The sequence below is a fragment of the Bufo gargarizans genome, chromosome 1 (genome assembly GCF_014858855.1).
Source record: "Bufo gargarizans isolate SCDJY-AF-19 chromosome 1, ASM1485885v1, whole genome shotgun sequence".
Classification (NCBI taxonomy): Eukaryota; Metazoa; Chordata; class Amphibia; order Anura; family Bufonidae; genus Bufo; species Bufo gargarizans.
This window is the reverse complement of record NC_058080.1, coordinates 378,085,509-378,100,992: the sequence shown is the minus strand read 5'-3', so window position 1 is coordinate 378,100,992 and position 15,484 is coordinate 378,085,509. Positions and strand designations below refer to the sequence as shown.

Here is a 15,484-nt window from a genome sequence, read left to right as displayed (position 1 = left end):
CAACTCGTCGTTTGAACAAGTGATAGCCAAGTATTAAAACAGGACCCTTTTTTTTTTTTATCTAATATCAATGAGCTAAAGCACAGGGTTTTGTCAGTAAATTGACATTCAAAGAAAGCGTATTGCATTAAAAGTCGCAAGAGTGGTCTGGGCAGGATTGGCTGAAATAGCACATTTCAGTAAAAAAAAAAAGTTGCATTTTAGTACTATTGGCGTTAAAATGTCGCAAGTTAAGAGAAATAGGCGGATAACCAAGTTAGGATACTTTCACACTAGCGTTCAGAGCGGATCCGGTGGCTCCGTTCAGAACGGATCCGTCTGCATTATATTGTGTGAAATTAGCCTGAGCGGATCCGTCCAGACTTTTACATTGAAAGTCAATGGTGGACGGATCCGTTTGAAGATTGAGCCATAGTGTGTCATCTTCAAACGGATCCGTCCCCATTGACTTACATTGTAAGTCTGGACGGATCCGCACGCCTCCGCGCGGCCAGGCGGACACCCGAACGCTGCAAGCAGCGTTCAGGTGTCCGCCTGCTGAGCGGAGCGGAGGCTGAACGCCGCCAGACTGATGCCTTCTGAGCGGATCCGCATCCATTCAGACTGCATCAGGGCTGGACGGAGCTCACAAGCGGACAGCCGAACGCTAGTGTGAAACTAGCCTTAACATTTTAAAAGATCACAGTGGCGAGCGCCTTTTGATATACGAGGTGAAAAATCACCACTTCGTTGATTTGTAACTTTTTTTTTTTTTTTTTAACAAATTATGCCATTATCCCCTTTGTCTCTTGTATTTTCAACCTGCTCCTGGTTTTAGCCCACAAATACCGACTAAATGTGAAAGCGACCTAAATTTGTGTGCATTATAGCGTCTGTCAGGGCTCATGCACACAGCCGTTGCAGTTTCTGCGGTCTGCAAATTGTAGAGCCGCCAAACACGTACACTGGCCGTGTGTGTTCTGCATTTTGCAGAATGGAACGTCCTGCCATCTATAGAACAGTCCTATCCTTGTGCTGTCCGCATCTTTTGCAACACCATTAAAGAGAATGGGTCCAAAAAACACAGTCTTGTGCATGAGCCCTTAGGGTAAGTCCATGTGGTGCGGCAGAGCACACACAGCCTAGCACTTCCAACACGCGGTGGCTGTGATTTTACTGCAGACAGCCATAAAGTGGGCGCATTTTAGAGTCCATATTACAGCCACAAAACCTGGCCCGATCACAGGTGTAATGATCCAAACATGCAGCAGCATTGATCTCTATGATGCTGTTCTTTTGGGTCATTAGAACTAAAGCCAGACCATAAAATGTGACTGGTTACACACACAACGGAGGGAAATTTACCTCAGGTCTCATGACCGGAACGCACAGCATCATAATTATATATGATGATGCAATTTCAGGTCATTAGGATCACTGTCAGGCCACGGGCACCGAGTCCACATTACGGCCATCTGTATTAGCGCCAACAGCATGTGTCTCACTTGACATGAGTAAGGGTACTTTCACACAAGCGTTAGAAGAATCCAGAAATCCATATGCAAACAGAGATCATTTGTTTCCGGATCAGTCTGACAGATCCATTGAAATACTGGATCTGTCTCTCCGGTGTCATCAGGAAAAAAGGCATCCGGTATTTATTTATTTTTTCACATTTTTAAAGGTCTGCGCAGACCAGAAAACGGTGTCCGTCAATGCGGAAATTTCCTGAACACTTGGTACTGGATCCGACATTAATAAATTTCAATGGAAATTAATGCCGGATCCGGCATTCCGGCAAGTGTTCCAGAATTTTGGATGCTGCAGTATTTTCTACGGCCAAATACCGTAAAAACAACGGAACGGAAGACAGCCTGATGCATAGTGAACGGATTGCTTTCCATTCAGAATGCATTAGGACAAAACTGATGCGTTTTTTCCGGTATTGAGCCCCTATGATGGAACTCAATACCGGAAAACTAACGCTAGTGTGAAAGTAGCCTAGTGTTGGATTAAAATAAAGTTAGAAAGGGTTCTCTGCCGACAAGCTGTTCAAGTTTGGCTCTGGAAAAATGGTACAGAAACTACTGTACACAGCTTCATCCATTGTGCAGTGGACGGAGCTGGTTTCTGCATCGCTGTTTCCACTTCCTTCAATGGGACCAGACCTGCAGTAACCAGCTCTGTCCACTGCACAATGGATGGAGCTGTACACACACACACACACACACACACTGGAGCGACAACCGAAGAGCTGACTGGTGGAGGTGTGGGGTGCCAGACCCCTGCTGATCCAATATAGATGGCCTATCCTGTGCATATGCAATCAATATATAGAAATACCAGACAGCCCAATTTTCTCACTTTAACCCTGTGCAAGAGGAATTCCTCAATAATACACATTATTATGCCATATAGTGTACTGTGCATTAATTTGTGTGAATCCCTATCCATTTTAGAAGCAGAGAATTTCAAATCACCACCAAAATATGTACTGTACAATTATTGTGTCACAAAAACCTCAGAATTACTTGGGTATATAAGGCCTCGTTCACATGAGCGATACGGATTGTGTCAGGATCTGTTCAGGGAAAAGACGGATACTTTTGCACACAAGTTCAATCAGTTTTGTCTGCGATTGTGTTCAGTGTGTGCGGTTTTTCCATCTGGTGGAAAAAAAAAAAACCTGAAGAATAACAATCTACATCTCCTACTAACCATTTCCTCTTGATTACATCCCCCATTCACTTCTATGGAGCCAGAGCTGCATGAAAAATAATATACAACATGCCGTGATGTGTGATTAACGACATTCGTGCAAGACAGACCCATTGTAATCAGTCAGGATTCAGTGCAGGTGTAAAAGGGGCGAGTATATGAATTTTTAAATGTATTATTTATTTTTCATTTTAACACATTGTGGGGGTTGACTGTAATTTTTTAATTCTCATACAACACCTGTAAATAGGTTAAAAAGTTTAAACTGCTAAAAAGATTGAGCGCATACTGTATGCTGCATGTCGCCCGTCCCTGCCTCTGAAGCAGGTTCCTCCCTAATAGCCCCAACCAAACAAACACTTACCTTAGGTGCAGCCTGGGACTGCTGAACAGGGGATATTGTGGCTCTGATTTCCTTACATTAGAAATGGAGAACTTTCTGCATTTGGCTTTTTTTTTCTTCAATTCAGTTACATTTGAGGACAGCCATAAATACTGGTAAATAGGGTATGGATGGCTGTCACGGTCCAAGTCCTAAAACAGTGTTACAGGAAGATCAGGGCATCAGAGCCTTTAACAATTGGCACCACATAACTGGAAGTTGACAGTTCAATTCTGTCAAGAATTCAATCCAAACCACAAAGCCCTCCTATGATTTACATAAAGGTACTGGAAATGTAATTTTAGGTAAATAATATAGGAGGTTTTATGGGAAGAAACCACAGTGTGTTATAAGGGTACTGTGGTACACACCTTCTCCATATAAAATGGCCATGGACTCTCCAGCAGAGGTGGTTACTGAAGATGAATATCACAGACGAGGCAGGGAACATACAGATATCGTGGAAGAGATTAAAATGTCAAAGGCAGAGGCTGTGTAAGAAATGCACTTGAAAATATATAAATGATAAATAAAAGAGTTTTTTTATTTAAATAGATTGCATTCACTTGACCAAATCCTTGACATACTTCCAGCCTTCGGCCGTGTAATCACACGCTTTGGTTGGGGCTGCAGAGAGAGCAGACACAGACTTCTGTACACCTAGAAATAAAACCACAGCAGGAAACACCGATTATTTAAAGGGACATTGAGAGGAGAAAGTAAAATCATTAACTAGAGCAACGTCTGATTTAGGACTCATTCACACGACCGTGGTTTGGTTCCACATGCGGACCCATTCACTTCAATGGGGCTGCAAAATATGCGGATAGCACGCCATGTGCTGTCCACATCCGTTGCTACCTTCCATGGCCCAGCAAAAAGGATAAGTAATGTCCTATTATTGTCTATTTTGCGGACAAGAATAGGCATTTCTATAAAGGGCCGTGCATTCCACAAATTGCGTAAGGCACACGGGCAGCATACGCAATTTGCGGACTGCAAAACACGGCACGGTCGTGTGAACAAGCCCTTATTCTCATACATTATAATTAGAGATGAGCGAATTGACTTCTGAAGTGGATTCGCATAAAACTTCGTTCTAATACTGTACGGAGCAGGAGCTCCCTGCAGTATTAGAATGTATTGGCTCCGATGAGCCGAAGTTATTATTTTGCAAAGTCATAAATTTATTTTTACTGCAAAAAACATTTCCTGGACTCTGGTTCGGTTCCAAGGTACAGTATAAATTAATTTCTGAAATTACGAGATTTCGCAAAGTAAAAAAAAAAAAAAAAAAAACTTTGGCTCATCAGAGCCAATACATTCTAATACTGTACAGAGCTCCCGCTCGAAGTCGATTCGCTCATCTCTAATTATAATGCTATACATGGGCTGCAACATGGCTTCCAATGGATCTGCTTTGCTGTATACGTCATAAGAATTTTACTGTCAAAACAACCAAACGCCATCAAAGAGGTCCATCCAGCTTGTAATCAGAAGGGAAGCAATGCACACTGTCAGACGTCACACAATTGCCAAAATTGATCCAAGCAGAGGCCGTGACACAGATGTGAACACAACCTAAAACAGATTGTACACACCAGGTCTGACCTGCTTTTGGAAAGCAATATTCTGTTTAGCCTGTATAATCACACGTGCAAAATATAGAAACCGGCCAAGAGCATGCAGCCATTTCTTTTTTAACTTCTCTAGAAATGTCCTATTATTGTCTGCAAAACAGACAAGAATAGGACATGTTCTATCTTTTTGCGGGGCCGCAGAACGGACATGAAGAAGCAGACCACATCTTTTGTGGCCCCATTGAGTCCGCATCAGATACGCAAAAAATGTGAACAGATGCGGACTGAACATACGGTCGTGTGCATGAGGCCTTGTACATTTGTAGCTAGGAAGTTATGCTTCTTCTGAAACAGAAACAGCTTTTCTATCTGGAGGCACCCTCTACTTCTCCGTTGTCCCTATGCTGGTAGGCGAAGACTAGCTGCTAACTCGTCACCCATACACTGCACACATAGAGAAGAAGAGATCTTGCTCGCATATCTGTGTAACACAACCTTAAGGCTTGTTCACATGACCGTGCCGTGTTTTGGGGTCCGCAAATTGCGGATCCGCCAAACATGGATGCCGCCCGTGTGCCTTCTGCAATTTGCAGAATGGAAGGCTCTTTATAAAAATGCCTATTCTTGTCCGCAAAACAGACAAGAATAGGACATGACTTAGAATTTTTGCGGGGCCACGGAACGGAGTAACGGATGCAGACAGCAGACGGAGTGCTATCTGCATCTTTTGCAGCCCCATTGAAGTAAATGTGTCCGCACCCGAGCCGCAAAAAATGTGGCACGGATGCGGAACCAAACCAGTCGTGTGAATGAGCCCTTAGAAGCTGCAGCATAGGGGGATATTATACAGCAGCACTGGGGTGAGACAGTAAAACGTACTGGAACCAGCAGTATATCTGTCTGTGTGTCTCCCTAAATCTGGCACGCCTTCCTTCTTCTCTCCATAGAATTCTAGAGACAACAGCTGTAACCTGATCCCTCAGAGCAGCTGAAGATCTGCCTGATCTCTGACACGGTCAGTGTTCGGTCAGTGAATCTGAGCCAAAACCAGGTGATGCTCTAAAAACAGAACTGGTGGAGATCTTTCAAGTACACCTGATCTCTTTTGTAGCCTTCACTCCTGGCTCACAATCAATGATGACAATCACTGATCAAACAACGATGTGTGAATAAGGTTTAAGAATGGTTTTATCAGTGAATTGAGAGTGAGTGATCAGTGCATTAGGTAGGCGGAGGAATAGAGGGATCTGGGGAGTGGAAAAAGAGGCATTTTCCCCTAATATATTACAAAGTTTCTTATTTTCATTTGTACTAATGATTTATGCAACGTTTGTTAAAACGACAGTGCCCATTTGGGTGCAAAGCCACAAATCGCCCTAAAGGTTTGTAAGCTCCACTGCAATGTATTGAAGAAACACCCTTAGCATGGTGCATTTGACCTGACAACTGCGCTGAATGGTGGAAGCAGTTCTAACGATGGCAAAATACTCACCCCAGTTCCAGGACTCACAGATGGAGAAATCCAACTTTGGGGTAGATGGAAGCTGCAAGGGAAAATAAATGCATTATTTTACACAAATCAGGGCATTTGTGTGCAATTTTACATTGCTAAATGATACATATAATAGCCAGATAGTAGTAGACCTTAGGAATTTCTTTTAGGCTATTCCCATCTGGACATTTACATTTGAAAAACATATAAGTAGTATCTTGACAAAGGCAACATTAAAAGGTGGTTTGTCACCAGGAAATTCACTGTTAAACCAGACATAATGTCTTATTGGGCTAGCTCAGCCAATTGCAAAGATACATTTCCCTTCTGTAGCGTTTGTGGACAAAAGGATAAAATAAAATAAGATAAAGGACCCAGAGAGGTGAGGGTGTAACCTCTATGGTAACAAAACAAATTGCAGAGAGCAAAAAGGTTTGTCCTTGTTTCACTCTATGAACAATATAAAATACCGTAACTTAACAAAATTCCCTAAAAAACTCAAGGGTTAAACAACCAGCTCAAATTAATTGTGCTATGGCTTCAATATAGATCTGCGAGCCGTCAGCAGCAAGGTAACAACCAGCAAGTGTATAGCTAAAGAGACCAACTGAACATACCGAAAGCCACCAGCAAAACAACTAATAATACACTGCTGTGAATGTGTGCCTGCAAGCCACATAGCAAGTACAAAGCACACAAAAAGGGCTGTAATTTAATGCAGTTGGGGGCATTTTATTAATGTTTTTAGCCACAATAATGGCATAAAAAAAAAAAAAAAGTCGAAAATTATGGAGCACGCCATATGTACGCAATAATTTTAAACTTTTTAAGCTTTATCACTTTTCTAGCGAGTGGCGAGAAAAGGGCTTAGTAGGATGGGCAGGGCTTAGCCTGACCTGCCAGATTTACTATAACTTATGCCAGAAACTGGCTTAAAGGGGTATTCCCATCTTAGAAAATGGGGGCATATCGCTAGGATATGCCCCTATTGACTGATAGCTGCGGGTCCCACACCTATATCGAGAACGGAGCGGGGAGCGCTGTGGTTGGAGGACCCCAGATTTCCCAGGGCCTGTCCACCACCAAGAGCTAATCCCCGCCTCTCCCATAGAAATGAATGGGAGCAGGCCAAGCATGCGCGGCCCATGCTCCCATTCATTTCTATGGGGAAAACGGCAATAGGCGAGCCAGCTGTCGGCTATTTTCGGTTGCCCTATAGAAATGAATGGAGGGCGGCTGCACATGTGCAGTGCGCTCTCCTTCAGTTTCGGGGCTCCGTTCTAAATATAGGTGCAGGTCCCAGCGGTGGGACCCGCACCCATAAGACAATGGGGGCATATCCTGGTACATGGATTGCAGGATAAAACTTACCAGGAAAGGTTAAAAGACCTTAACATGTATAGCTTGGAAGAAAGACGAGACAGAGGGGATATGATAGAAACTTTTAAATACATAAAGGGAATCAACTCGGTAAAGGAGGAGAGAATATTTAAAAGAAGAAAAACTACCACAAGAGGACACAGTTTTAAATCAGAGGGGCAAAGGTTTAAAAGTAATATAAGGAAGTATTACTTTACTGAGAGAGTAGTGGATGCATGGAATAGCCTTCCTGCAGAAGTGGTAGCTGCAAATACAGTGAAGGAGTTTAAGCATGCATGGGATAGGCATAAGGCCATCCTTCATATAAGATAGGGACTATTCATAGGATTCAGATATATTGGGCAGACTAGATGGGCCAAATGGTTCTTATCTGCCGACACATTCTATGTTTCTATCCTAGCGATATGCCCCCTTTGTCTGAGATGAGAAAACCCCCTTTAAGTTACAGCTGAAGAATAGACTTTATTTTAGTATAAAAGTAGAAACAAAGTCATCAGGTCTTAGTTTAGCTATGCGTTTCACCAACGCTTTGTCGGCTTCTTCAGGCTGCCCCAGAGGAGTGGCCAACACCAAAATTTAAAAAACAGGAAATGACAGATGGACAAGTTTGGTCCATAGATACATTCATAAATAAAAACTAAATGAAACATTGTGCAAATATATTATACAGTACTCACAAAAAGTTAGTGATATTTGGCTTTTGGGTGAAATATGGAAAACGTAAAAAGTTGACTCTACAGCGATATAGCATTAAAGTAGGGCATTCAAGTAGAAGCATGCAATGGTGATCTCATCTCAAACACAGTGGTGTGTATAACTTCACAAAAAATATCAATGTCAGAGCATCAATTACACCTCAACAACGATGTTGCATACTGTTCACAAGCTGACCTATTGTCTGCTGAGGTGTGGTATCCCACTCTTCTTGCTCATATCATTGAGGTTCTGGCGTACAGAGTTATGAGCCTTTACACGGCGACTCAGCTAATCTCCTAGGTTTTCAATGAAATTCAGGTCTGGAAAAAGTTCAGGCCACTCCATTTGAGGTACCCCAGTCTCCAGCAGCCATTCCCAAAATGATGCGACCTCGATGAGCTGGCAGTGGCTCATTGTTGTCCATGAGGCACAATGACTGGATTAATTATGTTTATTCAAGTAGTATGAGCTGGTCACTGTACCATTCACAAAGTGTAGGGCAGTTCTGTACTGACTAGAAACACATGCCCACACTGTAACACCACCAAAGGCTCATCTGGTGACAACAGAGGCTGACGAACAGCGCTCTCCTTGACGTGTCCAATATTGTTGGTGGCCATCATTTCTGCTCACCATGAATCCACTTTCATCAGTGAACCGCACTGAGGCCCGCTGGTCCCTTGTCCAGCGTAGATGCTCCCTGGCCCATGCAAGATGATTACGCCTGTGCTTGGTGGTGTGGTCTGGTACCCTTGCAGATCATCTAACACGCAGACCACGTTGATGTAAATGGTTTCGAATGGTCTGACATGACACTTGGGTGCCCCTCACCTCACTTAAATGTGCCTAGAGTTGTGTGGCATTCATCATCCAGTTCTGCAGGGTATTGTTCACAATGAAGCGGCCATCAGTGTGGCTAAAGGATGTCCACTTCTATGCCTTTATATGACTTTTCCAGTCTCTCTGTATCTCTGCTGATGACACACTGTCACACTTAAAGCTCATTGGCCACTTCCATCTGATAACATCCTGCATGAAGCCTCGCAATAGCGAGGTACTGTTGGATCAATTGTTAGGTTTCGCCGTGGACTCATGTCAAAATGTGAACATCATGATGAGGAGGGCTGTTTAAATACCAATTATAATTGAACCAGGAAATGTATTAGGCGATTCATGGATCAAACACCTGTTGTAAATTTTTCTGTTAAGCTCCTTGTTAGAGAACAGCAAGTGGTGGACATGAGCATTCAAAAGTTTAGAGAAGGTCACATTAAAAGGTTAGAGTGCATTTTAGGTTCATCCTGAAATTTCACCCACAAGCCAAATATCCCTATCTTTTTGTGAGTAATGTATATAGAATATATATATAATTTTTTTTTTTTTTACACACACACACACACACAGTGCAGCACTATACAGTTTAAGTGACAAATGAGAGTTAAAATAAATAAATCAAGGTTGCTGGCATAAAATCAGTATTTGTAAAAGAAAATTCTGTTAAAAGAGGTATTTATTCATCTATAAACAAGTACATGTGGTAGGGAGACTGAATACTTATTTTTAAATGTGTTCTATGAGTTCATTGAACCTTCAGGTACTAGGGTCTGTAGGTGAAATATCCAGTAGGATTCTTTACTTACTTATTGTTATAGAATCTACTTTTAGGGCCAGCCGTGATCTCCTCCTCCTCCGGCCGGCCCTGTCAGCATTTCAAAAATCGCGCGCCTGTGTTCATTCGGCGCAGGCGCTCTGAGAAGAGCGTCAATCAACACGACGAGGGGGCGGTTTTTTGCGGTGGCTACCAGCAAGTAGATGCCCTACTTGCTGGTAGAGACCTAATTTACATATTAGAAAAGTTTGTTTTTAGAAGAAACTGCTGAAGGAAAGTAAGTAAGAGTATTATATTTTCATATATCGCAGTATAAGGAATTTAACTAGCCCAAAAAAAAAAAAAAAAAAACACTTTAGTGGGGTGACAGAAGCCCTTTAATTTTGAACACAGCTACATCCCCAGTTATAAGAGGGTGTGTACACTTATAAAATTATGTGGTTGCATTTTTTGTTTTCTTCCCTCCTCCTAAAAGATTTCAGTTTGAGTTGTGCAGTTTATAGGTCACATTAAAGGGTGGAAAAAGTTCTTTGTCTCATTTTTTACAGCACAGAAACCTGACATTTTAACAGGGTGTGTAACTTTTTATATCCACTGTATTCTTGGAGAAACAGATCTATGTAGTGAGATACATTTGATGTGATGGGCCCTATCCCTAAGATGATGGGTCTGCCAGGTGGTTGTTGTAGGCGTTTGTGTATTTTTGGTAAGTAATAGGAGTTTGCTTGAATTTTTTTTTTTTTTATTGAGTATATTGTGATCAGTTGCTTCCTGGAAAACAGCTTTATATTTTTCCAGAATGGTATCAGTGGGGTCAATTATTAGAAGCATGTAATACGTATCAGACAGAATTCGCATAGATTCTAATAAACAGTCGTCTTTGTTTAGAAGGACAACACCGCCCCCTTTATCTGCAGCGCAAATAATCAGGTCAGAATTGTACTTCAAGGATTTTATAGCCGATTTTTAATTTCCACTAAGATAACTACATGTGATTTGGTGAAGAAAGACTGTGGTTGAGGGAAAAGAGACTTACCTATTACCCCTAAGTATGATCTGTTCCTCAAGTACATCTGGAGAAACAGAGCATCAATTGTATGATGTACTTCTATTTTGTGTGCATCTTCAAGTACAAGAAAAAGATCAGTCATTCTTTTAAGTTCATCTAAAGGGATTGTTTCCATGTGAGTTATTCCGATTAGCCGAATTATCTGTGCAACAAGATGGGCAGGTTTCTTGCCGGTTAGTAAGGTAATCCCTGTTATGAAGTAAAGGGGATAGACGAAAAAGCAGTTCGCTAGGTGCGCTGCTGGTCCTCCAGAAATTCAGGATTACGCATACCGTAATCGTTTTTTCCATGAGCCCATGACAGCACCCTTGAGACACCGCCTCCATCAAGGACAAGAACTTTTGTGGAGAGCTCTTAAGGAGGGGCTCTGCCCCTATACCACCAGTTAATTGTGAAAACCTTTCCTAAAACTATTACCAGTAAGTGTAATCCTGAATTACCCTTACACCCATGACAGCACCCTTGAGAGAAGACTAAAATAGTAACTAGCTTAGGGGGAGGGGGGGGGGACTACTGCCTGCAAGACCTTTCTGCCGAAAGATAGACGGTCCTTAGAGTCTAAATCTAACTTGTAGTGTTGAAAAAAAGTACACGGAGACTTCCAGGTAGCAGCCCTGCAAATTTGTTCTAGAGATGCATCAGCCCTCTCTGCCCAAGAAGTAGAAATGGATCTGGTTGAGTGAGCACCAAATCCCAAAGGTGGAGGTTCACCCGCTGACGAATAGGCTAAAGCGATAGCCCCCACTATCCATCTGGCTGTAGTTCTAGAAGAAACTTTATTACTTTTGCTTCTTCCACCAAACTGTAGTCTAGAGGATTTCCTCCACTGACCAGTCACTTTTGGATAGTCAGACAGGAATCTTTTAACGTCTGACTCTAGACAATGGAGTCTCCTCTTTCTCGTTCTTTGGGGATTGACACAAGGATGGAAGAACAATGTCTTGGGATCTCTGAAGCAGGGAGACCACTTTAGGTAAAAAAGAAGGTTCTGGTTTAATGAGCACTCTGTCCTTCAGGATGTTAGTATAAGAAGGAGAGTCTGAAAAGGCAGAAATCTCACCCAGTGCAGTTTTAATAGATAAATCATTCTAGATAAAACTAGATTAAGATCCCACGGTGGAACAGAAGATCTGATCACAGGCTTAATCCTACTGACCGCTTTAAAGAACCTCCTAATCCAAGGACGATTGGCAATAGAGAAATCAAAGAAAGCACTAAGGGCAGAAACCTGAACCTTAAGGGTTCTAAGTCTTAGGTTCCTATCAAGACCGTTCTGTAAAAAAAATCCTGAATTTTGGACATAGGAAGGGAACTCAAAGGATGTACCGGGACCTTAGAAAAGTTTAAGAAGGTCTTCCATACTCTGAGGTAAATAGTAGAGGTTACTTCTTTCCTACATGATAAAAGGGTAGATATAACTTCCTTAGATAGACCCCGACGCTCTAGGATTTCCCCTTCAAATACCAGGATGTTAGATGAAGGATCTGAAACAGATCCTGCCTGTCCGGAAGAATCCAGGGATCTACAAGAGATAGCTTCCTCAGTGAACCACGTTCTCCTTGACCAGAAAGGGGCAACTAGAATGAGCCTCGTCTGTTCCTACCTCAGCTGCTGTAATACCCTCTGAAGAAGTCTTAGAGGAGGAAAGGCATACAGAAGCTGATTCGGCCATGGAAGGGAGACGGGGTCTATCCCTGATGGTGTGCGCTGTATATGGCAGCAGTGGTCTTATGTTTAGGGTATGATGTTGGATAAATGTAAAATTGTCTATATTTATTTCTGCACGGGAGACTAGCAATTGTTTCTCTGCAGAAATATCAGCCTCATAACGTTATGTGGGCCTATGCATTATATATGTGAATTACCACAAAATTTGTACTCCTCCTCAGCTAAAAATACTCCTGAAAGTTGTTAAGAGGAGTATTTTTACTTTTCTGGAAAAAATGTAGTGCGACCTCTGGTCCCCTCCTCATTGGTGGCAGTTCCGATCGGAGCCCCAGCAGAGAAGTTGCGGAGCTCCGATCGGTTATCATGGAGGTAATTTCCCTGCTGCGGTGTGTACTATGCACAGGGCAGCAGGAAGAGTCTTATTTACCCTAATAGAGCTCTATTAGGGTGACTAGGACAAGGGATTAAAAGATCCCAGGTTCTAGCCCCTAAGGCTACTTTCACACTGGCGTTTTGGCTTTCCATTTGTGAGATCCGTTCAGGGCTCTCACAAGCGGTCCAAAACGGATCAGTTTTGCCCTAATGCATTCTGAATGGAAAAGGATCCGCTCAGAATGCATCAGTTTGCATCAGTTCAGTCTCCATTCCGCTTTGGAGACAACCACCAAAATGTTGCTTGCAGCGTTTTGGTGTCTGTCTGACGAAACTGAGCCAAACGGATCCGTCCTGGCACACAATGTAAGTCAATGGGGACGGATCCGTTTTCTATGACACAATAGAAAACGGATCTGTCCTCCATTGACTTTCAATGGTGTTCAAGACGGATCCGTCCTGGCAATGTTAAAGATAATACAAACGGATCCGTTCCGAACGGGTGCAGACGGTTGTATTATCTGAACAGATCCATGACGGATCAGCACCAAACGCAAGTGTTAAAGTAGCCTTAGGGGGAAATGGTTATTAAATAAATAAATAAAATAAAATAAAAAATAATATGAATATTAAAGTACCCCCTTTTCTAGTTTTACTAATGAGATATATATATATATATATATATATATATATATATATATATATATATATATATATATATACACACACACACACACACACACACACACACACAATAAATAAACATATTACATATTGCCATAGCTAAAAAAAAAGTCCAAACTATTAAAATATAAAAAAAATATCTCCTATGCGGTGAACACCATAAAAGAAAAATAAATAAAAACTGCAAACTGTAGACCACCAATGGGGCAAGATATGATGGGACATGCAGATGTATGTCAGGCAACAAATAGGAGATAGAAGCCATTAGGAAATATATTTAGAAATCGGCCAACCCCTTTAAGGCACCTTTATTGCACACGTCCCCATAAATCTCAGACACAGAAGTTCAATTCTCCCATCTACCTGTACACCGAAGTAATCTGCCCACTCGTGTAGCGCAGGGGGTACAGCTGTGGAGGTCTTCTTCAGAACTTCCTGGCCTTGAGCACCATTTCCCAGCAGGCCATAGTCATAGGCCACATAGGCCGCCCCTCCGGCCACCAGTGCCTTTGTGGTAAACCTGGAATGAGGTGTAAAATGCATCAGTCCCCGAAAATCTGCCTAGTACAACTGCTAATCAATCATGAACGAATTTAAAGGGATCCTCCAGGACTACAAAAGATGGTTGCTTTCTATCAAAAACAGCGCCACACCTGTCCATGGGTTGTGTCTGGTATTGCAGTTCAGCTCAATTGAAGTGAATGGGGCTGAGCTGTAAGATCAGACACATGTGGACATGGGTGGTGCTGTTTTTCGAAAGAAAAAAAAAAAAAGCAGCCATGTTTTTGTAGTCCTGGAGAACCCCTTTAATTACTGTTAACCCTGAAAACGCCAGAATTCCTGATAACCCGACAAAGCCATTAGAGCATTATATCCCCAATGCAAACACTTGCCGTAGCGGCAATTTGAGGAGAAAAACCCCGGTCAGGGTCACCACATAGTTCAATGGAAGTATTCAAAAAGCTAGAGCAAAGAACGGTGTCACTCACTTCAGCAGCCTCCACACAGTTGGAGCCATGACTCTGTTCAACAAGGACACCCGTAACCTCGCAGCTTCCGGTCACGTGAGAAGGAGGCGCAATGCACTTTGGTACTTGTAGTTTTCTTTGACACCCTCCTAGCTGCGCCGTGAGGCACGGCCGTTACAGGGAGTGTATGGTTATGGCGGGTTGTTAGGGGCTCAGTGAACGGGGCCCGTTCTGTGACTGGTATATCTGCGCCAAACTTGGCTTGTTGTTCAGCCATTTTTTTGCATTTACATTTAAAGCTGGTTTCGTTTTCACACAAAAACTTACCTTTTTGCCAAAGCTGGTAACCCAGTGACCCTGGTTTAGCAGACCAGGGAGGCTGGCACTGCAAGGAGAGCAGATACATGGTATAGCAGCTTTTTCTGGTAGTCAGGGTGCTGTGCCCTGGATATTTAACTCTTAGTAATAAAATATTCTGCTGGTGCCCATAGAGGTCTGCAGATGCTGAAAGTCCAGTTTCCATGGTGATCCGTTATTTAGAAAGATTTCTGAGGTATCGGAAGGAGTATGCAAGTCAGGAGAGGGCCTAAACTAACCAATTAATTGTAAAAATGTCTATTTACACAAGTGTATAGATCCCTATGATGCTTTGAGTTTGTGTCAGTTGAACCCGTGCCCATGTAAATAGCCCCTCAATAACATTTTGTTAATTGGCCCGATTTGTACCCATTTGTAATTGACAACACATAAGAGGTAATTCTAGTAGTCAGGAAAAATTACTTGCGTAGCCTACTCTATGTGGCAGACCTTAGCCATGCCACCTTTTCAGGAATGGGAGGGCGAAGGGAAAAGTGCACAGCCCATAGACTTAATGGGGTTATGCAAGA

General features: G+C 42.5%; 1 protein-coding gene across 1 annotated transcript; it reads right to left on the bottom strand.

The window, feature by feature from the left end:
• Positions 1 to 3,598: 3,598 nt before the first annotated feature.
• MICOS13 (mitochondrial contact site and cristae organizing system subunit 13) lies at positions 3,599 to 14,722 on the bottom strand. Its single transcript, XM_044285018.1, has 4 exons — positions 14,619 to 14,722; positions 13,993 to 14,149; positions 6,152 to 6,203; positions 3,599 to 3,739 (listed from the first exon to the last, which is right to left on the bottom strand). Exons 1-4 carry the CDS (start codon positions 14,645 to 14,647, stop codon positions 3,642 to 3,644), a joined length of 336 nt encoding a protein of 111 aa, XP_044140953.1. The 5' UTR covers positions 14,648 to 14,722; the 3' UTR covers positions 3,599 to 3,641.
• Between the last annotated feature and the right edge of the window lie 762 nt (positions 14,723 to 15,484).